The sequence below is a fragment of the Xenopus tropicalis genome, chromosome 7 (assembly GCF_000004195.4).
Source record: "Xenopus tropicalis strain Nigerian chromosome 7, UCB_Xtro_10.0, whole genome shotgun sequence".
NCBI lineage: Eukaryota > Metazoa > Chordata > Amphibia > Anura > Pipidae > Xenopus > Xenopus tropicalis.
The window spans coordinates 116081116-116106893 of NC_030683.2; the positions used below are offsets into that span (position 1 = coordinate 116081116).

General features: G+C 40.3%; 1 protein-coding gene across 2 annotated transcripts in view; it reads left to right on the top strand.

The window, feature by feature from the left end:
* Window positions 1–25778, top strand: part of prkcg (protein kinase C gamma) — a 163320-nt gene that overhangs the window by 62959 nt on the left and 74583 nt on the right. For both annotated transcript variants that reach the window (XM_004916331.2, XM_002934988.3), the window contains exon 3: window positions 14802–14884. In XM_004916331.2, the coding sequence (XP_004916388.1) occupies window positions 14802–14884 (83 nt within the window). The remainder of the gene's footprint in view (window positions 1–14801; window positions 14885–25778) is intronic.

A 25778-nucleotide genomic window follows, 5' to 3' on the forward strand; every position in this document is an offset into this window, starting at 1 on the left:
ATTTTTCAACAGTTTCGTGAATTAATTTGGTGAAAGGAAGCAGATTCACTTGTCACTATGCCTGGGCCGCTAGGGGGGCTGACACTCTCACCTTCAGAGAAAGCTGCTAAGCCAAAAGCCTGATAATAGCAGTGAAAAACTGTCTAAAACTGCTAATATCCACAAAAAACTAGAACATTAATGTAACGTTTAACTTTTGGTGCCTGAGGTACATAAGTAATGGGTACCAGGAAAATTGTGCATAATTAGTGGGATATAAGGAGAAGGCCACACTCCTCCATCCACCAGTAAATACTATCCCTTACTTTATACCCTTGACCATTTTTCTTTCTGTAAAAGATGCACAGGCTCAGTATACTTTTTCTGCTGAGTTCTGCACCACCATCTCCAGTCATTTCCCAAGATCACTTGCAGCTGTCTGGGCCAAGATGGGGGGTTAACAAAGTAAGTAAAAGTTTTGACTATTGAAATTTGAGAACCAAAGACTGAAGATCACTGCTTTGGAGCAGTAGAAGGCATCATCAGGTTATTATAAACATGAACAACCTAACTAATTACAGTCACAAATCCACTTCTTGAGTTTATTATGCACACAGCAGCATTTTGTGCCCCTTAGTGCTCTAGAACTTGCCCCCAGGGCAATGATAAATGAGACATTACATTTTTGGATGCTTTTTTAAACCCAATTCATTTCTGTGGATTTCAGTTTACAATTCTAAAGCTATAGAAAACTGCAGAGAACTAAGTTTCCAGATAAATTATATGTTGGTGTTGCAAAGGGAATTCTATGGGATGACAGCAGGTTCGGACTGGGGGGTGCAGGGCCCACCGGGACCCAGAAGTTGCCCCTGCCGGCCGCGCCCCCTGCACCCCCTGACCCCTCGCTGAGCCTCCCTAACCCCCCCCTGCAGGGGCCCCCGCCCAACATCCTTCCCTGAGCGCGTGTAAGTTTAATGCGTCAGGGCAAAAACACTGTCGGGTTGGGGCCCACTAGGGCTGGGGCCCACCAGGTTTTTTCCCAGTGTCCCGGCGGCCCAGTCCCACCCTGGATGACAGCACCTTTTTAATTGTTATAATTGCCTCTATATATATTGATACAGTCGTTTGTGCCCTCAGTCCTGTTCTTTGTGGCACCACTAAGGTTAGAAAGTTGCCTTTGCCCCCCTTGTGTTCCACCTTATTCCAAGGAGAATCTCTTTGCTGGGAGTGATGTATGGAATCATTTCAGTGATTTATCTGTAGGAAACTATTCTTTGTTTTCCTCCTCGCACCTTGCTATTTTTAACTTGCTATCACTGGCCTACTTATTCCTAGAATTTTCTCATGATAGTTTTGTTCTAACATTGAAGGTATGCCGTTTTTCTCTGGGTAATTTTCATGTCTTTGTAACACCTAATTATGCTCATGTTGTATTTCTGTCCCTTTGTGTATAATTAGATACATTGAAGACTGGGCCATGGTTTTTTTCCAGTGGGCTTCAAATATGTATGTGTATGTGTGTAATATGTACGTGTTACTAGGGGTTAGGAACACTTAAGTACAGGCCCAGATTTGTTGCAAAGCCACAAAGTAGTGTTGCCACCTGGCCGGTATTTCACTGGCCTAGTCGGTAAAATAGTAAAATACCAGCTAATGTGCTTGCTGGAAAAAATCATAATATCTAGTCAATTCAGCCCCAGATTGCCTCTGACAGATTATATTATTTGTCTCATTTAGTGATGAGTGAATCTGTCCCATTGAAAAATTTGGGATACTTCGGAAAAATTGGCAAAATGGCAACTTTTTTGACACGGCCGCAACTTTTTAGGTGCAACCACAACTTTTTTAATGGGACTGCAACTTTTTTGATGCGTCTGTGACTTTTTTTGACGCAACCGCAAATTTTCAACTGCTAAATTTTGAGGCCATTTCACGAAAAAAAAATTGCTATGGCAATATGCGGAATTTCATTGAGAATTAAGGCCTGGCTCATCACTAGTCTCAGTGCAGTGGGCGACTTTTTCCTGCAGTCACTTGCATGTAAAATCATGTTTTTAAAGGTATTTACTTCAGAATGTGCTCCTTACTCCTCCCTATAGTTGCTCTTGGTGGTGCTTAGCCTTCCTGCCCTCTGTTCCGAATTGGGCTCTGCTGTGCCTATTAACTCAGGGGAACTCTGGAGCTATCTCCACCTACAGACCACATGGTATTTCCAGGGTTCCCTTAGTGCCCTGTGTCGATTGGCACAGTTCTGTTGTGCTAAAAGTATGGGGTGCAGATGTCACTCACACGTGAACTGTAGAAATGATGTCAGTAAACACTGGAAATGACGCAAGACAGACTATGAAAACAATTAACACAATTGTATAGGATATGCAATGAAGCACACTTGCAGTTTGGCAAATCGGGCACAACTGAGGTAAGCGCAGCACAATTGTGTCAAAAGAATCGCTGTTTGCATCTGCAACAATGCTGGAATTTTGGGAATAAGGGATGTATTGTATAAGTGGGGAAAAAAATATGCTGTTTGTAACATTGCAGCATTTCATAACACCAGCAATATACGTCATAATGATATCATGACAGCACCCACAGAATTTTATGGCACAGAACATGTGATATCATGACAACATACACACCTCTGTCTAGTAACAAAAAAAAAGCACAAAAAAGTTTAGAGATGCGTTATCTCTTCAACCGGCCCAGAGATGATTTCAGGTATTTTGCCTGCCACAATTTCTAATTGCCGAAACTATTTTTCAAAATGGGCAAAATCATCCACAATTAACCCCTTTGAGAATTGCCTTCTTCCATTGGCCCCTATGTGAATTGCCTTTCCCCATTGGCTCTTATGAGAATCGCTTTCCTCCCTTGGCCCCTATGAGAATTGTCTTTCTCCATTGGCTCTTATGAGAATTGTTTTCCTCCATTGGCCCCTATGAGAATTGCCTTTCTCCATTGGCTCGTATAAGAATCGTTTTCCTCCATTGGCCTCTATGAGAATTGCTTTCCTCCACTGGCCCCTGAAAGGCACTGATGCATGTTCTTTTGATGCTGTGTGTTTAGGGAGAATTATAAAAAAACATGGTGGCAAAACACCTTTGCAAGTGCAATTGCAATTCATAAGGATGTGTAGTTTACAAACAGTAATTAGAAAAAATGTGGTTTGAAATTCAACAACAAAGAATATATGATTGAATTATTGGCATGGCATTGTTGGAAGATTTAATTAAAGCCTGTATCGTTGAAAACAATGGAGGGACTCTTATTGCTATGGCACACAAGTCATATTCTATACAAGCACTTTTGGCCATCAGAGAAGATTTGGCCACTTCTCTCTCCCCTTCTTTTTAATAGGAAACGGGTGGCAAGTCCTAATCCTCAGATTTTGTTTGTCAAGCACTAGTAATATGTATATACACAGGATTTCCCATTGCTGTAGATTAGGAATTGCAGATGCAAGTAAGGGTGCTGAAAAGGTCCTGTAAAAGCAGATATCTAGGAGGCTTTCACCATATAATCAGCTCAGCAATGTGACACCTCATTTTGCACATGGTATTCCGTAGTGTTCCACAGATATACAGTAAGTTGCGCCATGTTAAGATGTATATCGCCGTTACAGCTTGTTTCATCTGTATGTATTTATGCTGAGTTCATGTTCAGTGGAGACAAGCAATACATCACTTTACTGAGCATAGAGATATATTTGAGAAGCAACGGCATAAAGAGAAACCAGTTATTGATATAGTTTTATAGCACAAATTTAAATGAACAGCAGTATACGTGGCCATACACCGGCTGACTTGGCTTCTCTTCAGTCAGCAGTGCCTTGGCCTATATGTGCTACCAGTGTAATTCCTTTTCCAATTATTATCTGATACAGGGGTCATTTACTTAAAGATTGGCCCACTGAGGGGATACTTGCATCCTGCTTCTTTTGGGGTTTAAAATCAATAGGGCCCATTTATGTTTGCAAGTACAGTTGTGGTCCGCAATTTTCCTGCTGTCAGTTACACCACTTTCATTATAGGTACTTGCGTCAAAATGCGCTCCTTGAACTTTTCATATAGTTGCACTTGGCTCTGCTCAGTCCTTCCTGCCCTTCATTCTGAATTAAGTGCTGCTGTGCCTATTAATGCAGGGGAACCCTGGAGCTACCATCACCTTCTGGCCAAGCAATAGCTCCAACATTCCCCAGCACCAACAGATGCAGCTCACTTGTGCCTAAAAAATTGGGCGCAAATGTTTTTCCAGAGAAAACAACCCCAACCTTGACATCCCCTTTACCAGTTTAGTTGCACGTCTCTGCACTCTCTCCAGCTCATTAATATCCTTCTTAAGGACTGAAGCCCAAAACTGCCCCCCATACTCAAGGTGGGGCCTTACCAGGGACCTATAAAGGGGCAAAATTATGTTCTCATCCCTTGAGTCAATGCCCTTTTTATACAAGACAGCACTTTATTTGCTTTAGTAGCCACAGAATGACACTGCCTGGAATTAACCAAGTTATTATCTACAAAAAGTTCCAAATCCTTCTCAGTTAAGGATCCCCCCAACACACTAACATTTAACTCACATTAATATTAAAGTGCATAACTTTGCACTTATCAACATTAACCCTAATTTTCCAGTTTGCTGCCCAGTTTTCGAGTTTTGCACAATTTAACGTCGTCAGCAAAAACAGAAACAGTACTGTCTATGCCCACCTCCAGGTCATTAATAAACAAGTTAAAAAGCAAAGGACCAAGGACTGACCCCTGCGGTACCCCACTAACCACACTGGTGCATTTAAAAAACGTCCCATTTACTACCACTCCTATTTATTTATGTTTTGCTTTGTGAAAATACTGCATTGTGGGGAAAAAACATGGCAGCTGTGCTTGAAATTGCACTTTGCTCACTGAACTTGATGACGTACATGTGCCCTAATAGCCCCCTAATTTAATATGATCATTGGCCTGGGAACAGTTGGCTTAGACACTCAGCTTATATAGAAGAAACATGCAAAGATCAGTTTACTTTGGAACCTGGTGAACCAAAATAAAATATATATATCAGACTTTGTATGCACTGCTCTCTTTAGTCAGAATCTTCTTTATTTGGTCACTGGGGAATCATTTAGACCAATTAGTTAAATCCTAACCAACAACTGCTTTTCTTTTTGGGTTGCACCAGCCCAGGGATCCATCTGTGAGTATAGTTAGGAACATCAGCAGGTTTGGACTAAAGTAAGTCTATGGGGCACATTTACTAATCCATTCGGATTCGTGGATTAGTAAATCAGCCCCTATGTGTACTCATCTTATGAACTGGCAAATTTTCCTCTTGAATTGTGTTTTCTCTCCTTACCTGCACAAGAAGGCCCATGCTTATAGTTCCTACCAAATGGGCTCGGTGCAGGGAAGGCCATCTGATGTCGCTGCTTATGGATTGAACCAACAAGTAATGGAATGGTTTTCTGTCTGCATCTGTTTGATTTCCATTGCTGGCAAACTCATCCTAGAGACAAGCATTAACTAGAGGATGGCTTTGTTTTAGCTGCCATTAACTTGCCTGCCATTAAACTAGCTACGCAGCCATGTGGACAGGCATTGCTAGAGGCTTCCTAAAAGCCAGACAGCTGTGTGCCCATTGCTGTCTGAACCAAGGGAATCTCTGTTTAATAGGCTCTAAGTGATGCAAACCAAATTGGCATTTACCCAGTAGTTTATAAAGGAGAAGGAAGGTCATTTTGTCATGTTACTGCCAATAGATTGGCCACATTAGTAACAGCCCTAGAAGCTCCCTCTGTTTGTTTAAGATAGCAGCTGCCATTTTAGCTTGGTCTTCATAGCTTCCTGCTACAGCTCTAGCCGTTGGTAGTTCAGATCACACATTCCTAAGGGAGGGGGGAGTTAGATTTTTGAATTCTTCTGGGAGGGGGAGCAGGAGAGGGGAGAGAACTGTGCAGAGTCTGGCCCCGGTAATAAAGGATTTTTCTGAGAGAGGAAGTCAGACACCCAAAGAACATGTTTACAAAAAAGAGACAAGAAATCCTGTGTTTCTTTTGATAGAGGACTCAGTGCAACATTACTGTGAGTGCTTGTGGCTGTATTTACATAGACCTTTCTGATAAAGCTTACTTAGTTTTTACCTTTCCTTTAATTTGTTTCATCTTTTCTAAAGGTGATGCATTTAACATTTTTATGCAAAATATATAACATTTTGGGATCCATTTGCAGTTCATGAATAGATAAGGATCCTCAGTAAGCCCTGCTTTACAATATCTTTGCATGGAAGCTTGGGTTAGCATTGTAGGCTCCCATCCGACAAGACACATTGAGGACATGTGCATTCTGAGATAACAGGATTCAAAAAGAGAGTTGGTGAAGCATAATGCAGGCTCATTGGCATTAGTAAAGCTACTGGTATCGCTAGCCGTAGAACCTTGGCCCGGCCTGTCTGTCACATAAAGTGCTACACAATAGTATTACACAAGTTTATAAAGATTGTGAAAAGCAATAGGCTTAACAAACAAAAAAAATTCTTGTTTGTATTGTCTTGTTTGCCTGGCCGACAGACGAAACATAAAAAGGTAATATCTTGTAGATTGTAAGCTCTTTTGGGCAGGGCTCTCTTCACCTCTTGTATCGGTTATAGATTGCTTTATATGTTACTCTGTATGTCCAATGTATGAAACCCACTTATTGTACAGCGCTGCGGAATATGTTGGCGCTTTATAAATAAATGTTAGTAATAATAATAATATCCTGTATATTTATATACACTATAGCAAACAAGGGAAAGTTGTGCTCAACACACAACCTTGACCTTTTTTACGTGACCTGACCTTTTCTTCTCTTGACGAATTCTCTGCACATTTTTACAGCAGTTTTAGGGGCGTTTTTTCCTCTCTCACCCTCCCTTCTCCTTTTCCCCCCACCTCATCTACCTCTCCCTCTCCTCTCTGCTGTGTAATCTGAGCTTAGAACTGCTCCAGTAGCTGTGTGCAGGCACAAAAGTGAAGTCAGACCAAACTAAAATGGCAGCTGCTTGACCTTTTTTACGTGACCTGACCTTTTCTTCTCTTGACGAATTCTCTGCACATTTTTACAGCAGTTTCACGAAAAAAATGCCGAAATGCAGAACAAGCCAGCACATTCAAGCCTTATCACTCCTGGCCAGACCGGGGATGACTGTGACTTAATCGGCCAGCTTGAATATATTGCAATATATGGGCAAACAATTCCTGTTTTGCTTAAAGGGGTGGTAGCTTAATGCACAGAATGTCTTAGGAGCACATTCATTAAAATACGTCAGGTCCGATTACAAAAAATTTTTTATTTTTTTCTAAAGTTTACAACTTTTGCGTATTTCCTACGATATTTTCATTAATTTGTGCGACTTTTTCGTACTTTGCGACATTTTGTGCAACAATTTGTGTGGCAAAATTGTTTTTGATGCAACGAGTACGAAAGTTTTGGATTCTAACTCAATAATGTCCCATTTGAGCACTGGAGACCAAAACTGAACAGCATATTCTAGATGGGGCCTTACCAGCGCTCTGTAAAGGGGAAGAATAACCCCCGCCCCCCGTGAATCTATACCCCTTTTAATACAGCTCAATACCCTGTTTGCCCTTGCAGCTGCTGCCTGGCATTGCTTGCTACAGCCAAGTTTATTATCTACAAGGACTCCAAGCTCCTTCTCCATTATGGATTTGCCTAGTGTAGTCTCAGACTCTTGAAACAATGTAACACAAGGCAGTAACCTGACAGACCTGACTCGCTGGAGGAGACTGACTTTTCCAACAATGTTTAAAAAGTCACAACCAGGAGTTCAGCAAATGCTGCTTTCAGTAGCAATTACATTTACAAGCACTGATATTTTCTAATAAATTCATATCGGAAAGTTGCTTAGAAATATGTTTTCTTTTACAGGGCAAAAACAATTATTTCTTGGGTTGGGATATATCCTTTAAGTGTTAATGAATTGATTATACAGTCATTACCTGATACAACCTAGGTTTTATGCATTGTCATTTTTCACCATTCACATTACATATGCTGAACAGCATTGGTACTGATTATTCCATTTTCATAACACATGATGTATAAATATAGGTTGTACAGCTTCTTTATACCCCCCTCCCCATCTGTGGTCCATTTTTCTGCTTCCCTCCTCCTCCTCCTCAGTTCCTTTATTTAGCAGTTTTCTCTCTGCTGATTTCTAGTTTGTACAAAGGTGACAGTCCCTCTTAAACCACTTTTGGAATCTGCCACACGTTTCCATGGCAACGCTGGATATAAATATGTTCTCAAGCTCTTTCACCGCACAACTCCACTGTTTTGTGTATTCCCATGGAGTTGTAAATTGAGGAAGGAATGGAAGGAAATCCCATGGTGGAGCCCAAATCTCCCCATGACAGCCATTACACCAAAGCCACCCTCAAAGGACACAATTCCCCTGTAAAATGTCATTATCAAGGTGTTTTCCTCTTTAGTGCATAAAGAGCTGCAGTAAAGCATTAAATATGAATCAGTCTCTCATTTTATAGAAATCAATATTTGATTTACATGACCCAGATAAATTGCTTGGGACCTGATTAGCAGTTTGTCTTTCCAAGCTCAAATTGATAAGTCCTGTCTGGAGATAGATCTATAGTGGCATAGGACTTGGTTAGCATAAACCACAAAGGGTCAGGGTCCTGGAAATATTACTCTGAGGTTAAGGGGAGTGGAAGAGTCAACCTGTAGTCAATCAAAGCATTGGAATGTCCACCAGTTAGATCTGTAGTCAATCAAAGCATTGGAATGTCCACCAGTTAGATCTGTAGTCAATCAAAGCCTTGGAATGTCCACCAGTAAGATTTGTTGTAAATCAAGGCCTTGGAATGTCCACCAGTTAGATCTGTTGTCAATCAAAGCCTTGGAATGTCCACCAGTTAGATCTGTAGTCAATCAATGCCTTGTAATGTCCACCAGTTAGATCTGTAGTCAATCAAAGCCTTGCAATGTCCATCAGTTAAATCTGTAGTCAATCAAAGCATTGGAATGTCCACCAGTTAGATCTGTAGTCAATCAAAGCCTTGGAATATCCACCAGTTAGAGCTGTTGTCAATTAAAGCATTGGAATGTCCACCAGTTAGATCTGTAGTCAATCAAAGCCTTGTAATGTCCACCAGTTAGATCTGTAGTCAATCAAAGCCTTGGAATGTCCACCAGTTAGATCTGTAGTCAATCAAAGCCTTGTAATGTCCACCAGTTAGATCTGTAGTCAATCAAAGCCTTGGAATGTCCACCAGTTAGATCTGTAATCAATCAAAGCCTTGGAATGTCCACCAGTTAGATCTGTAGTCAATCAAAGCCTTGTAATGTCCACCAGTTAGATCTGTAGTCAATCAAAGCCTTGGAATGTCCACCAGTTAGATCTGTAGTCAATCAAAGCCTTGGAATGTCCACCAGTTAGATCTGTAGTCAATCAAAGCCTTGGAATGTCCACCAGTTAGATCTGTAGTCAATCAAAGCCTTGTAATGTCCACCAGTTAGATCTGTAGTCAATCAAAGCCTTGGAATGTCCACCAGTTAGATCTGTAATCAATCAAAGCCTTGGAATGTCCACCAGTTAGATCTGTAGTCAATCAAAGCCTTGTAATGTCCACCAGTTAGATCTGTAGTCAATCAAAGCCTTGGAATGTCCACCAGTTAGATCTGTAGTCAATCAAAGCCTTGGAATGTCCACCAGTTAGATCTGTAGTCAATCAAAGCCTTGGAATGTCCACCAGTTAGATCTGTAATCAATCAAGCCTTGTAATGTCCACCAGTTAGATCTGTAGTCAATCAAAGCCTTGTAATGTCCACCAGTTAGATCTGTAGTCAATCAAAGCCTTGGAATGTCCACCAGTTAGATCTGTAGTCAATCAAAGCCTTGGAATGTCCACCAGTTAGATCTGTAGTCAATCAAAGCCTTGGAATGTCCACCAGTTAGATCTGTAGTCAATCAAAGCCTTGTAATGTCCACCAGTTAGATCTGTAGTCAATCAAAGCCTTGGAATGTCCACCAGTTAGATCTGTAGTCAATCAAAGCCTTGGAATGTCCACCAGTTAGATCTGTAGTCAATCAAAGCCTTGGAATGTCCACCAGTTAGATCTGTAATCAATCAAAGCCTTGGAATGTCCACCAGTTAGATCTGTAGTCAATCAAAGCCTTGTAATGTCCACCAGTTAGATCTGTAGTCAATCAAAGCCTTGGAATGTCCACCAGTTAGATCTGTAGTCAATCAAAGCCTTGTAATGTCCACCAGTTAGATCTGTAGTCAATCAAAGCCTTGTAATGTCCACTAGTTAGATCTGTAGTCAATCAAAGCCTTGGAATGTCCACCAGTTAGATCTGTAGTCAATCAAAGCCTTGTAATGTCCACCAGTTAGATCTGTAGTCAATCAAAGCCTTGGAATGTTCACCAGTTAGAAAAACATGTAGCCAATGAGAAAATTACAATATTCATAACTAAATTTTAACAGATCCAACTGCAACAGAAAAATTAAGGAGCAACACCATTTTCTTGGAATTGTCCTTATGGATTTCCAATAAAAATAATGTGAAGTTAGGATTCCACTACCATACAATTTTCTACATATTTAAGGGTTCCATTGGCAGCTGCTTCATGGCTGGTGCATGTTTTCTTTGGCTAGCAGTTGTATGGGCTGCCTGTCTGGCACATGTTGACTGGCTGGCAGCCATGAGGGCTGTTTGCTTCTGTTCGGTTGCTATCACAAAAACATGAACATCCCCTAAACATGACAGCCATATTAAACTGTATTCTTGTACACAAGGAAATGCAGAAATGTATTAGGTTAGTGTCAGCTTGTTAGTGTATGTATTTACTTGATGTTCATGAACATTTCCAAAGTGCAATGACTTGAAAATTGTCTTCATAAAGATGGACTGGGGGGTGTTGTGCAAGACTGACTAAAGGCTGGGCAGCAGTTTTTTAAATCAGAACACTAAAACTCCTTCTATGTGCCCCAAGCATATAAAGAAGGTGGGCAAGTAACAGGGGTTATTTGGTATAGTGCAGTGATGAGTGAATCTGTCCCATTTCATTTCACTGAAAAATTTGCAAAACTTTGAAAAGATTCGCAAAATGACGAAAAATCCTCGAAACGACAAAAATGTTGCGCGTTAGTAAGTAAAGTAAGCTTTATCAGAAAGGTCTATATAAACACAGTGAAAAGAAGCACCACATTTCCTTGTATTCCGTATACATGATCTTCTGTGTCAGACTTCCTGCACTCAGAAAAAACTTTCAGGGGTGTTTTTTCCTCTCTCACCCTCCCTTCTCCTCCTCCCCCCATCTCATCTACCTCTCCCTCTCCTCTCTGCTGTGTAATCTGAGCTTAGAACTGCTCCAGTAGCTGTGTGCAGGTACAAAAGTGAAGTCAGACCAAACTAAAATGGCAGCTGCTATCTCAAGCAGGGGGAGCTTCTATGGCTGTTTACTCAGTATGGTAAAGCATTCTGCATAATAAATACAGTATAGGGTTATAGCTTGCATTATTGTGACTAACCAATTGGCATTAAAATGCCAAAATGCCTTTCCTTCTTCTTTAACTGAGACCCTAGACTGGTGACCATGTTTGCTAAAAACAGCACTGGCCAGAGGTACTACTGTAAGTTTGCCACGTTGCCATCTTCTTCACTCTTCTAGGGATCACTTGTGGTGGCCAATATGTGCTGTACATATATGCAGTAAAGTCAAAAGTCAAACTCAGAATCAAAAAGCCGCTGTTTGTCAGGAATTGCATTGATGAAGGCAATGAGGCAATGAAAGAAATGACGACTCCTACACCTTCCACCAATGATTCTAGCTATATCACTGGACTATTGCTAACTCTTGCCTGTGTCATCACATAATCCTTGATACATAAAACTATAGAACATGATTTTGCTGTAGTGCTCTTTGGCCAGAACATGACGATAGTTAGGATACTGATGGTTAGACTAACAACCCTGTGATTGAAAATGAAACAAATGCATAAGCACATATGTCCTAAACATTCAACTGTTTCTTCTCCATCATGTCGAGTGCTCCAGCTTGCTAGATTTCAGTTGTCACCTGTTAGTAGATATGAGCAGAGCACATAGTGACATTGCTGGGTGACTGTGGGACAAATGCAAAACCACTTTGAAAGCAGATCTTATAGGGCAGTTATTTTTAAGGATATTGTATCTTACAGAAACTGATTCAATACAGACACCTGGTTATGTCTCCAACATGAACGTAATTACTGAGAGGCTTCTTCCACCACATACCAGGATGTAAAATGTGTGATAGTTCAGGAGCTAATTTTATTTCATCTGTATCATGTAAAGAACTGCCTACGAGCATTAATACATACTGACAGTTTTACATCTTCCTTCTCTTATCGTTAGTCCTTGGGCAAGCTTTGTAAGTGGGAATATCGTCTTTATATCTCTTCCCAGTTCCAGCGCCTTGGGTATGATTAATAATGTTCCTTTCTTACTAAACGTGCACATCAAAGCCTTGGCAATAAAGTGTTTTCTTGGATCAAAGCGTTTGGCAGAAGGATTATGCATCCCGTTGTAGTGCGCTAGTTGGTACAAACAGTCAGACATTGGCATCATATACATAGCATCATCCCCCGCAGAGATGGGTTATTAGCCTGATGTGCCAATTAACGAGGGCTGGGACAAGCCGCAGGGGGGACTGGAGTTAAGTCTTGGATGATGTGCTGAGGAGTATGTTGAGGAGGTCCATTTGTAGTGAATAGCATTTTGCCACTGACTGTTAATATCTTTAGACAGGTTTCCTGCAAATTGGTGCTAAAATATCAGTTTGGGAGGTAGCATAACCCCGAGAAGAACAAGCCCAGCTTCTTGCTGAGGTTTCTATTTCATGTGTTGGCAAGTTGTTCCCGTATAACACAGATTTATTACAAAATGAAGTCATTACTACAGTGTTATGTTTGAATGTGTGCCTATTCATGCATGCCCTTACACTGGGAACTCATACACCTCTATTGAGAAAGCCGAGATGAAATTGCAAATGGTTTTGGCTGCATCCAGCATGAAAGAATGTTAATTAGGAGCACGCTCGTTTCATGCCCTGAGCATCCTGTAGCCTTAAGCGCGGCTGTAGCCAGAAACGAATCAGAAAGTCACATAATGAACACAAAAATGGAAAAATGGCATGTCGGCTTTACCTGGAAAAGCTTTGTGCAAAATGATGGAAATGATAACTCTGTGTTCTTAGTGTAGAGCAGCAAGCGTAGGGTATATCTGATGTATTAGCAATATTCCAGGGTACACTGGTAACAATGGCATAATTAGGGCCCCTGGGCAAATTTTGGCCTGTTTTCCTAGCCTTATGCCTTTGCTAACAGCAGGCTGTTATTATTCCCACTGGCTAGCTATTCAGTAAGGCATTAGTTATGGTTTGCATTTATGGCATTTATATTGGAGCATGGTACTATATTACTATGTGGTTCATTACTGTTCTCTCAGGACACAAGAACTTTGGATGCCAGTAGTTCTAAGTAAACAAATCATTAAAATTCAAACATACACTGTAGCTCAGTGTAATTTAATAGCAGAACTATATTACTCTCAGAGGCAATCCTGGGTCATATTATGAAAACTTAACCTATCCTTTTATTTGGGGTCCCTTTACAACTCCTCATTGGCTCATTTACTAATCCCTATCTGCCTAATTCTCTTCTAGTAACTGACCTTGGTCTGCATTGGGGAATCCTCATTTATTTGTTCCCCTATCTTTACTTGTACTGTCCTGGGGCATGCTTTGCCCAGGCTCTCAACACATAACGTGAGTAAAAATATCCAAACCAAAACTTATATATAATTGTGGAGGTGGTTATATGCTTCTGCCAGTATCTTTAGACCCTTGATTGTTATGTCAATAACTGAAAGCTATAGCAGATGAAATGTCTGATGGTGGGCCTCCATTGCCCTGTTTCCCCTGGGCAGCAATAGGAATGGTGAAATCTAAACAATGTTCTTGAATGAGCCTTATATGGTGATGCTTTCTGCAGAATAAATAAAGTTTTCTAGGTGGCACTAATGTGGCAAATCTATTGGCTCTTGAGCTACACTGAGATGTAAAATGTGTTGGGGAGCCACACAAGCATGAATAAAGTTCTTTGGGGATGCCAAATAAGGGCGTTGATTGGCTATTAGGCAGCCCCATGGGGACTGTTGGTCTGCAGAAGGCTCTGCTTGGGGTAAAACTGTGTCTCTGTGCTTCCAAAACTTGTCTCCATTCCAGAAATATAAAAATGGGCACCTACTTTGAGGCCACGGGGAGCAACATCAAAAGGGGCGGTGAGAAAAATGTTGCTCAAGAGCCACTGGTTGGGGATCACTACTATAGAGGATTCAAATATCCTCTGTACCTGAACAAAATCCAATATTTTTCAAAGTTTCAAAGGAAATCCATTTGTAATATTTATGGCTACGGCTACAACTATGAATACAGAGATGCATTTTAAAAGGGACCTATAGCTAAAAAGAAAAAATTTGCAGTTTTCTCTATACCGTTAAAATGGAACACCGTGTTCTCTCCCTGCATTCATAAATGAGAAAGGTTTCCCAATGTTCTTGCTAGAGGGTCCAAGTTTCTCTCTTCTGATTCCAGTTGCAGCCAATATGAAATGCATAGGGATATCTGGCACTGCAGAGAGACTCTTTCCCATTGGCTGCTGCTTTGTGCAGTGGCCGATATTATCTTTTGCTTCTGGTTATTTCTGTGCCATTTGTACTAAATTGGGTCATCCTGTAACCGTGTTTACTCTTCTTCTTCTTCTCAGTTTGCAGTTTTGTGGTTCATAAGCGATGCCATGAATTTGTCACCTTTGAATGTCCTGGTGCTGGTAAAGGCCCACATTCAGATGTAAGTATGAAGCTTATATATGTATTATATGTATATATTATATATTCATTAGACAGATGAATGTAGATATGTCAGATTTGTCTTAAACAATAAAAATGATAATTTTTCCAAAGTGATTTATATTGATTTATAGGGCCATTGTGCAGCTAAAGCACATTCGGCCATAGCAGTTTCAGTAGTCCTGCTGCCAGAGACATTTGTACTTGTGCATTGAAACAAATTGGGTGCAAGTTGCACATTCAAACAGCATTTGCATCCGATTTACTGGGCACAAGTCTGGTGATACAAACCCCGGAGCTACTTCCAGATAAAGAGTGGTGGTAACATCAGGGTTCCCCAGTGTTAGTAGGGCAGTTGTGCCCCATTTATCAGAAGAGGCAGGATGGACAAATCGGCCAATGAATTTCAATAAAATGCACTCTCAATTGTGGCCATTTTAGAGTGCCAGCAGTGTGTTCGGAAATTACCCCTAGTGTGGTTATTGGTAAAGCAACTAAAGTATTGTGTAAATGAGATTTTCATTCAGATAAACACTAATGTGCCCAGTGGTTTGAATTGATCTTAGAAGGTTTAAGCACCTAAATTCAGTAAAAAAAAAAACATAGATAGGAAAAATTGGTGAATAGAAAAGAAAAATTGATCTAAAAGATTTCTATTTTCCATTAAGAATGAATTAATTTGCATCCCAACCTTTGATAAAGCACTCTTAAAGGAACAGTAACACTAAAAAATGAAAGAGCTTTAAAGTAATAATGCACTGTTGCCCTGCACTGGTAAAACTGGTGTGTTTGCTACAGTAACACTACTATAATTTATATAATAAGCTGCTGTGTAGCCACGGGGGCAGCCATTTAAGCTGGAAAAAAGGAGAAAAGGCACAGGTTACATAGCAGATAACAGACAAGTTCTGTAGAATACAACAGTGTTTTATCTGTTATCTGCTATGTGCCTGTGCCTTTTCTCCTTTGAATGGCTGCCCCCATGGCTACATAGCAGCTTATTTATATAAATTATAGTAGACTTTCTGAAGTAAACACACAACTTTTACCAGTGCAGGGCAGCAGCACATTATATTTTAGTTACTTTTATACACTTTCATTTTTGTGTGAGCGAGACAGGAAATATTTCACCCCCTTAAACAAATATATAAGAAAAGAAAAGTGGGGGGGGGCTTTGTGGTTGGCTGCCATTATTTACATATTTGTATCCAGGCAGAGTATGGTGTAAAATGTCCAACTGTTTGAAGTGGCAGTATAGAGTTATGACTTTTTATGCTGCATTTTGGGATGTACAATGTATGTAATATACAGGGATACTAACAGCAAACCTGGCTTCGAGTGGCAAGAAATGTAGGTATTCAGTGGTAGTCATTACAGGTATCGGACCCCTTATCCAGAAACCCATTATCCAGAAAGTTCCGAATTACAGAAAGGCCATCCCCCATAGACTCCATTTTAATCAAATAATTCACATTTTTAAAAACAATTTCCCTTTTCTCTGTAATAATAAAACAGTACCTTGTATTTGATCCCAACTAGGATATAATTACCTCTTATTGGGGGCAGAACAGCCCTATTGGGTTTATTTAATGGTTAAATGATTCCCTTTTCTCTGTAATAATAAAACAGTACCTGTACTTGATCCCAACTAAGATATAATTACCCCTTATTGGGGGCAGAACAGCCCTATTGGATTTATTTAATGGTTAAATGATTCCCTTTTCTCTGTAATAATAAAACAGTACCTGTACTTGATCCCAACTAGGACATAATTAATCCTTATTAGAGCCAAAACAATACTGTTTGCTTTAAATACTATTTAAATAATTTTCTTAGTAGACTTAAGGTAGGCGATCCAAATTACGGAAAGATCCCTTATCCGGAAAACCCCAGGTCCCAAGCATTTTTTATAACGGGTCCCATACCTGTACTAGTGTTTTAGTAATTAGAGCTGAGGCTACCCCAGCTGATAAAGGGCATACTATCTTGCATCCATCTGTAGACATGACTGCCTGTATTTTTTATCCTTTATCTAAAACCCTTGTATTGCCTTTGTACTAGATCCTTAGAGAATGAATAATATGCTCTACAATGAGCACAGATACGAATCCATAGAAATGAATGTGCATGATTTGCCTGATTAGTTGCCAGTCACTATGGCTATAGCCACACACCCCCACCTATCATATTTAAGGATTACATTTATTGCTTATTTGTACATAATTAGATGCCGAATGTGTTTCATGAAGGAGACCATCTGAATTAAATTCCAGCAGTATATTAAAAACATATGATTATATGTTTTATGTAACCGGCTAAAATGTTCTGCCAGGTAACCCACATTTACTTCTGGAATTTATACTGTAATATCGGCCCTGCCCCAAGATGCCTCCTTGTCTCATGTTAATCTCTGCTATTTCCTTGCACTCTTTCATTTTAAACCTTTCTCTAAACTTTCCCTAGTGGCTGCTGTCCCATTTATGAATTCTATTATTAATGGTGGGACTGCCGCTTACTGAATGCTGGTTCCCTGCCCCAATTTTATTCTACCCTTGGCCTTGTTTTGGGAAGGTGTGATATAAAGGGAAGGGTTACAGGTGGAAACTTTACAACCGTCTGGGACAAAATGGTACCTATACCAATAATAAGTCAGGTTGATTAGGGTTAATTTAGGTTTTTAAAGATTATTTTGGAATCTACTGTAGAATCTACAATGCTAACTATTGCAGTTAGTAACTACTGACTGTAACTTAGAGAGTGAAAGCTGAGGTTTGATTGGTTGATTTAGTTGACAGCACTGGTCCAATATTATAACTATTATTATTATTACTGTCCTACATTAGAAAACATATAATAAACCTGCATGTGTTATCAGTTATTTAATTACAGCGAGAAAAGGAAGATCAGGATACAATAAACACTAAAAAGGGGATTATAGGCAGATAGGGGGTGTTCTTTTTTCCCATAAAAACAATCAGCGCACCAGAGGCCCCCCCCTTTAGATTAGAGGAACGGAGCTTCCATTTGAAGCAGCGTAGGGGGTTCCTCACGGTGAGGGCAGTGAGGTTGGGGAATGCCCTGCCGGGGGATGTTGGGTAGGGGGTTCCTCACGGTGAGGGCAGTGAGGTTGGGGAATGCCCTGCCGGGGGATGTTGGGTAGGGGGTTCCTCACGGTGAGGGCAGTGAGGTTGGGGAATGCCCTTCCTAGTGATGTTGTAATGGCAGATGAGTTTATGGACAAGCATAGTATCCAAGGCTATTGTGATACTAATATCTACAGTTAGTATTAGTGTTTGTATATATAGTTTATGTATGTGAGTGTATAGATTGGTAAGTATGGGTTTGTGTGTGCTGGGTTTACTTGGAAGGGTTGAACTTGATAGAGTCTGGTCTTTTTTCAACTCTATGTAACTATGTAAAAATGAGTAAGTAGGTAGTACTAGCAGTAGTGATAAAATAAACCCACATAAAAAACCCCACATAAGTACTAACAGTTCAAATCAAAGGATGATTTAGGCCCCACCCCCAGATATGTTCAGGCATACCATTACCCACACTCATATAATTCTTGTATTTTTGCACTGTCAAGGACAGTTGCAGGTCCATAAATATGCTTTAAAATGAACAGGGCCGAAGCCCTTGAAGGGGTAATGGACCAATGTAAAATGAATATATAATGGAAAGTAACGTACAAATTCTATATTATTAAGCAACACTATTGGTCTAACATGTACCTTAAACTTGAAATCTTTAATTTAGGTTGTAGGTTGAGTGACTATTGCTATGCTACTGCTACTCTACTTCTATTCCATCACCAGCCTATTCTACAGTTCGACCAGGCCATGTCACTGGGACCCTTCAGCCTGAGCCAAAGGCAAAAGGAAAATAATTCCCCATTCACTGCCTAAATCTCTATAAGACAATACAAAGAGAAAATCTAAAGGAAATCAAGGTGTATTTGTCATTGTCTACTGTAAACACCATAGAGCCCATTATATGTGATTAATGCTGCAAGACCTTTTCATATATAATAGCTGAGTTTGGGTCAGAAAGAGCTCCATTAAGGCAAGGCATGATGTTTTTGTGGGAAGCCATTTTGTCTCATTAATTAACAAATGATGCCCCCTGTTTCTAGGAATTTGAGCGGATTCTTTTGGGAACCATGAATCACACCAGTTGCATTGATTCCAATAAAGTTCCCGATCAGAACCCAAATGTTTTCATATCTATTTGCGTCACGTATTGCCATTTGAACCCAATCTTGATGCAGGCCGATCAATTCGCTCATCCCTGTTCATTTCCTATTTTCCGAGCCGAAGGTACTGTGCCTTGGCAGCAACAGCAAATGTTACCTTATGTTATAGGGATCCCTGCCAAAAATTAATAGCATTTTATCAATACAGAAAAGCATAATAACTGGCCCATAAATCTATTATGCCAGGGATTTCTAGAATAGAAAAGTACTTTTTAATGACTGCCTTCCAAGCAACCATACGGAAAGGCGAGCATAAACTCTCCCCTAAGCACTTTTGCAATTTATTATCATTATATTTTCTCCCATGAGGAACATTCTCTGAAGCTCCTCTAGTGATACCGTGCTGGGTTCTGGAGGGATGTAGAAATGTTCCTGGAAGGACATTACTATTTTGGAATGTACTAAAATGTGCACTTCATATGCCATGTCCCTGCCAAATTTAATTTCATTTTAATCTCTTTCAAAGGGACACCCAGGGTCAGACTGGACACCAGGAAAAATGCCGGCGCTCCCCCGGCCCGTCTGTTCCTCCCCGACACGTTATATTTACGCGCACTTGGGAGAGGATGTCGGGTGGGGGGCCCTGTGAGGGGGGTTAGGGGGGCCCTGGCGGACACGGCCAGTGGGGGCACCTGCAGGGCCCCTGGGGTGGGAGCCCCGTTGGGCCCTTCACCCCCAGTCTGATAATAAAACAGTACCTGTACTTGATCCCAACTAAGATATACTTACCCCTTATTGGGGGCAGAACAGCCCTATTGGGTTTATTTAATGGTTAAATGATTCCCTTTTCTCTGTAATAATAAAACAGTGCCTGTACTTGATCCCAACTAAGATATAATTACCCCTTATTGGGGGCAGAACAGCCCTATTGGGTTTATTTCATGGTTAAATGATTCCCTTTTCTCTGTAATAATAAAACAGTACCTGTACTTGATCCCAACTAAGATATAATTACCCCTTATTGGGGGCAGAACAGCCCTATTGGGTTTATTTAATGGTTAAATGATTCCCTTTTCTCTGTAATAATAAAAAAGTACCTGTACTTGATCCCAACTAAGATATAATTACCCCTTATTGGGGGCAGAACAGCCCTATTGGGTTTATTTAATGGTTAAATGATTCCCTTTTCTCTGTAATAATAAAACAGTACCTGTACTTGATCCCAACTAAGATATAATTACCCCTTATTGGGGGCAGAACAGCCCTATTGGGTTTATTTAATGGTTAAATGATTCCCTTTTCTCTGTAATAATAAAACAGTACCTGTACTTGATCCCAACTAAGATATAATTACCCCTTATTGGGGGCAGAACCATGGGCGTCCGCAGAAAATTTTCCAAGGGGGGGCAAGTAAGCTAGCATCATCCTGCAACAGATAAATATATATTTTTTTTTTTTTTGCAGGATGATACTAGGGGAGGCTAAATATGGCCCATACACAGACTGACCTACAGCTAATGTGACACTTAGTGGATTCGCTGCTGACGTAAAAAGTTAACCTCCCAACTACCTCTTGCCGTTCCCACTGACTTCCAGGGATACTGTACAAAAGTGCGGGTGGGGGTGCTTTTTTTTTTTACCCTAAAATGTTTAGTATTAGTAGTAAAAGTATTCATACGCGCACTTCTGTTAGGGGATCTGCAAACATTTGTGTTTGTGATCAGTTAGCTTAAAGGGGTAGTTCGCATTCGAATTCACTTTTATTTTTAATGGTTTTTCAGTTATTTAGCTTTTTGTTCAGCAGCTCTCCATTTGGTATTTCAGCAGCTATCTGGTTGCTAGGGTCTTATTTACCCTAGCAACCAGGTAGTGATTTAAACAAGAGATGGGAATATGAATAGTTAAGGGGCCTACTTGGAAAAATAAGTAATACAAAATTATAATAATAATAAAATTGTAGCCTCGCAGAGCAATATTTTTTGGCCCCCATTTGAAATCTGTATAGAGGCAGAAGAGAAAGGCAAATTATTCAAAAAAATTAATTAGGAAGACCAATTGCAAAGTTGCTAGGAATAGGCCATTTTATAACATACTAAAGGTTAACTTAAAAGTGAACCACCCCTTTAGATGTGTTTATGTTAGTTTTATAGCAAGAAAGGCAGTGGGTATTGACTCCCCATTATATACAGTGAGACGCAGTCTGTATTTACAAACCCAGCACATTATATACAGTGAGAAGCAGTGGGTACAGATGGCAGATATTCAGGCCCTGGCACTATAACACTGGCACTGATACACAACATTGGCCCCACTGTAACTTACTATAAATGAACAAAACAATGACAAAAAAAAAAAAAATAGTAAGTGCAAAAACAACAACACATATATAAACACACAATGAGCTTTTTCAGAGGGAAAGAGTTAACTTACCCTCCATGTGTTAGGGTAGGGGATAGATTATATATTATTATAGATGTCAGGTCAGGCAAAAAACAATTTAATGTCAGCTAGTGATTCTTTAGAACTGTATAGTACCTGGGTATAGTGCCTGGGTATAGTACCTGGGTATAGTGCCTGGGTATAGTGCCTGGGTATAGTGCCTGTGTATAGTGCCTGGGTATAGTGCCTGGGTATAGTGCCTGGGTATAGTGCCTGGGTATAGTGCCTGTGTATAGTACCTGTGTATAGTGCCTGTGTATAGTGCCTGGGTATAGTGCCTGGGTATAGTGCCTGTGTATAGTGCCTGTGTATAGTGCCTGGGTATAGTACCTGGGTATAGTACCTGGGTATAGTGCCTGTGTATAGTGCCTGGGTATAGTACCTGTGTATAGTGCCTGGGTATAGTGCCTGTGTATAGTGCCTGTGTATAGTGCCTGGGTATAGTGCCTGGGTATAGTACCTGTGTATAGTGCCTGGGTATAGTGCCTGGGTATAGTGCCTGGGTATAGTGCCTGGGTATAGTGCCTGGGTATAGTGCCTGGGTATAGTACCTGTGTATAGTGCCTGGGTATAGTGCCTGGGTATAGTGCCTGGGTATAGTACCTGGGTATAGTGCCTGGGTATAGTACCTGGGTATAGTGCCTGGGTATAGTGCCTGGGTATAGTGCCTGGGTATAGTGCCTGGGTATAGTGCCTGTGTATAGTGCCTGGGTATAGTGCCTGGGTATAGTACCTGGGTATAGTGCCTGGGTATAGTACCTGGGTATAGTACCTGGGTATAGTACCTGGGTATAGTACCTGGGTATAGTGCCTGGGTATAGTGCCTGTGTATAGTACCTGTGTATAGTACCTGGGTATAGTACCTGGGTATAGTGCCTGGGTATAGTGCCTGTGTATAGTGCCTGGGTATAGTACCTGGGTATAGTGCCTGTGTATAGTGCCTGGGTATAGTGCCTGGGTATAGTACCTGGGTATAGTACCTGGGTATAGTACCTGGGTATAGTACCTGGGTATAGTGCCTGGGTATAGTGCCTGTGTATAGTGCCTGGGTATAGTACCTGGGTATAGTGCCTGTGTATAGTGCCTGGGTATAGTGCCTGGGTATAGTGCCTGGGTATAGTGCCTGGGTATAGTGCCTGGGTATAGTACCTGGGTATAGTACCTGGGTATAGTACCTGGGTATAGTACCTGGGTATAGTACCTGTGGGATGAAAACTGCAGCAAAAGTTGAGAGTTGGTTCTTAGGTAAAGTTACAGGGGCAGATTCTTCTTTTCAGTCTTTATTTCTGTTTCCAGTTTGCAAAATCTCCCGATCCCTGTGTGCATGTGTGCTCTGATTGGTCAATTTTACTGTCTGTCAAGGAAGCTGTGCTCTGATTGGAGAATCCACAAGAAGAAAGATCCAATCGGAGCACAGCAAAAACGGGCTTGAGGGGACTGCAGAAACGGAGTAAGGTTTTTGTTTTTTTTGCTACTTTTCCAGGGGGGGGGCAAGTGCCCCCTCTTGCCCCCTTCTGTGGACGCCCATGGGCAGAACAGTCCTATTGGGTTTATTTAATGGTTAAATGATTCCCTTTTCTCTGTAATAATAAAACAGTACCTGTACTTGATCCCTACTAAAATATAGTTAATCCTTATTGGAGGCAAAACAATCCTATTGGGTTCATTCAATATTTGAATGATTTTTAGCAGACTTAAGTTATGAAGAGCCAAATTACGGAAAGATCCCTTATCCGGAAAACCCCAGGTCCCGAGCATTCTGGATAACAGGTCCCATACCTGTGCCAAAGAATTCTGTTAAATCCATAAATAGCTAAAACCAGCACAACCCTACGTGTTTAGGAAGGACCTTCTGTTTGAGTCTCCAGGAAGGAAACACACTTACCGTTTAGCTCTTAGTTATCTCTGTGGTGCACGCAAGAACGATTTATGCACATTTTCTGCTTGAAAACAATGGCTTGATGTTGAAATGTTGTTCATTTCCATTGTCCAACAACTGTTGATTGATTCTGTACTTATTCAAATGAAATTCATGCGAGCTTTTGTTTGATCCTACACATCACAGGGAAAGAGTCTCTGCATCTGTGTCTTTGATCCAGCCTTTCTGTTAGAACATCATTTAGCCCCTATGCTGTGTCCAAGAAACATGGGGGGCAGCTCAATGATGCCTTGTGTCTAATATATAGAGCATCGTGAGAGGATGCCATTTGTTTTCTTATGTAAGCACATATTTGTAAAGCTGTACAAAGTATTTAGTGGTACAAAAACCAAAGCAAAGTAAAATCTGGTGTAAAATACTGGAATATTTAAAGTGCACCATTGTAGCCCTTATGTCTAAACTAATGCCCAGTGCAGCAATCTCTGAAATATTCAATTTGCAAGATGGCAACATTATTTCCAAAATGTTGTCAGACACATTGGAGTCAATAGGCATTTTGTGCCGCGATTTTCTTGGGCCAATTGCATTGAAATCAATGGGTATTTTTCTCTGCATTTTCCTCATGCCATGTGCAAAGGGGTCAATGGATGTGTTTTCTTGTGCCAAATGCATTGAACTCAACAGGCATTTTTTCTTGCACCAAATACATTGGAGTCAGCGGGTGTTTTTTGTTGTTTTTTTTTCTTGCACCAAATAAGGTGGAGTCAATGGGTGTTTTTTTGTTTTAGCTTTTTTCTTGCACCAAATGCATTGGAGTCAGTGGGTGTGTTTTCTTGTTTTTTTCTTGCACCAAATAAATTGGAGTCAATGGGTGTTTTTTGTTGTGTTTTGTGTGTTTTTGTTTTTTTCTTGCACCAAATACATTGGAGTCAGCGGGTGTTTTTTGTTTTTTCCTTGCTCCAAATAAGTTGGAGTCAATGGGTGTTTTTGTTGTTTTTTTTCTTGCACCAAATACATTGGAGTCAGTGGGTTTTTTTTGTTGTGTTTTGTGTGTTTTTGTTTTTTTCTTGCACCAAATGCATTGGAGTCAGTGGGTGTTTTTTTGTTTTGTTTTTTTTTCTTGCACCAAATAAGTTGGAGTCAATGGGTGTTTTTTGTTGTGCTTTTGTTTTTTTCTTGCACCAAATACATTGGAGTCAGTGGGTGTGTTTTTTGTTTTTTTCTTGCACCAAATAAATTGGAGTCAATGGGTTTTTTTTGTTGTGTTTTGTGTGTTTTTGTTTTTTTCTTGCACCAAATGCATTGGAGTCAGTGGGTATTTTTCTTGTTTTTGTTTTTTTTCTTGCACAAATAAGTCGGAGTCCATCGGTGTTTTTTTTTTCTTGCACCAAATGCATTGGAGTCAGTGGTCATTTTTCTTGTTTATTTTTTGTTTTTGCTTTTTTCTTGCACCAAATAAGTCAATGGGGGGTTTTTGCTGTGTTTTTTTCTCCCCTCAAATTTATTGGAGTCAGTGGGTGTTTTCTCTACTGTTTTTTTTGCAACAAAGGAATTAATGTTAATGGACTTTTTCCCTGCGAAAAAAATACAATTATTTTCTTAACTCATGGTGAAATTCTAGTGCGTATGCATGAAGATTTCCCCCACTGGGGAAAATACACATTTTGGCGCAAATCCCTTACAAAGAGCAAATCTACATTTTTAAAGATTTGCATTTATCTTTACTCTAGACTGCCCCCTATGATTACAATATTATTCTGCCCCACTCTGGACCCAGTTAAACTCTTCAGTCAGTAATGGGTTCAAGGGTTAATGTTTTACTCATCTTGTCTCTGTTAAAATATAGTGCCAAAAGCTGTCTAAGGATCAGAGCAGCCTTTGCTGGATTTGACACTTTTTGTTTCCATTTAACACCAGTTTTTACACCATACTTTACACTGTGCTAAACTTTTGACTGAAAGAATTACATGGCAATTGTTTTTTAAGATTCTATTTTAACAGATTTATACATTTACAATTACAGGTATTGGACCCCTTATCTGGAAACCCGTTATCCAGAAAACTCCGAATAACGGAAAGCCTGTCTCCCATAGACTCCATTTTAATCAAATAATTCAGAATTTTAAAACCAATTTCCTTTTTCTCTGTAATAATAAAACAGTACCTGTACTTGATCCCAACTAAGATATAATTACCCCTTATTGGGGGCAGAACAGTCCTATTGGGTTTATTTAATGGTTAAATGATTCCCTTTTCTCTGTAATAATAAAACAGTACCTGTACTTGATCCCAACTAAGATATAATTACCCCTTATTGGGGGCAGAACAGCCCTATTGGGTTTATTTCATGGTTAAATGATTCCCTTTTCTCTGTAATAATAA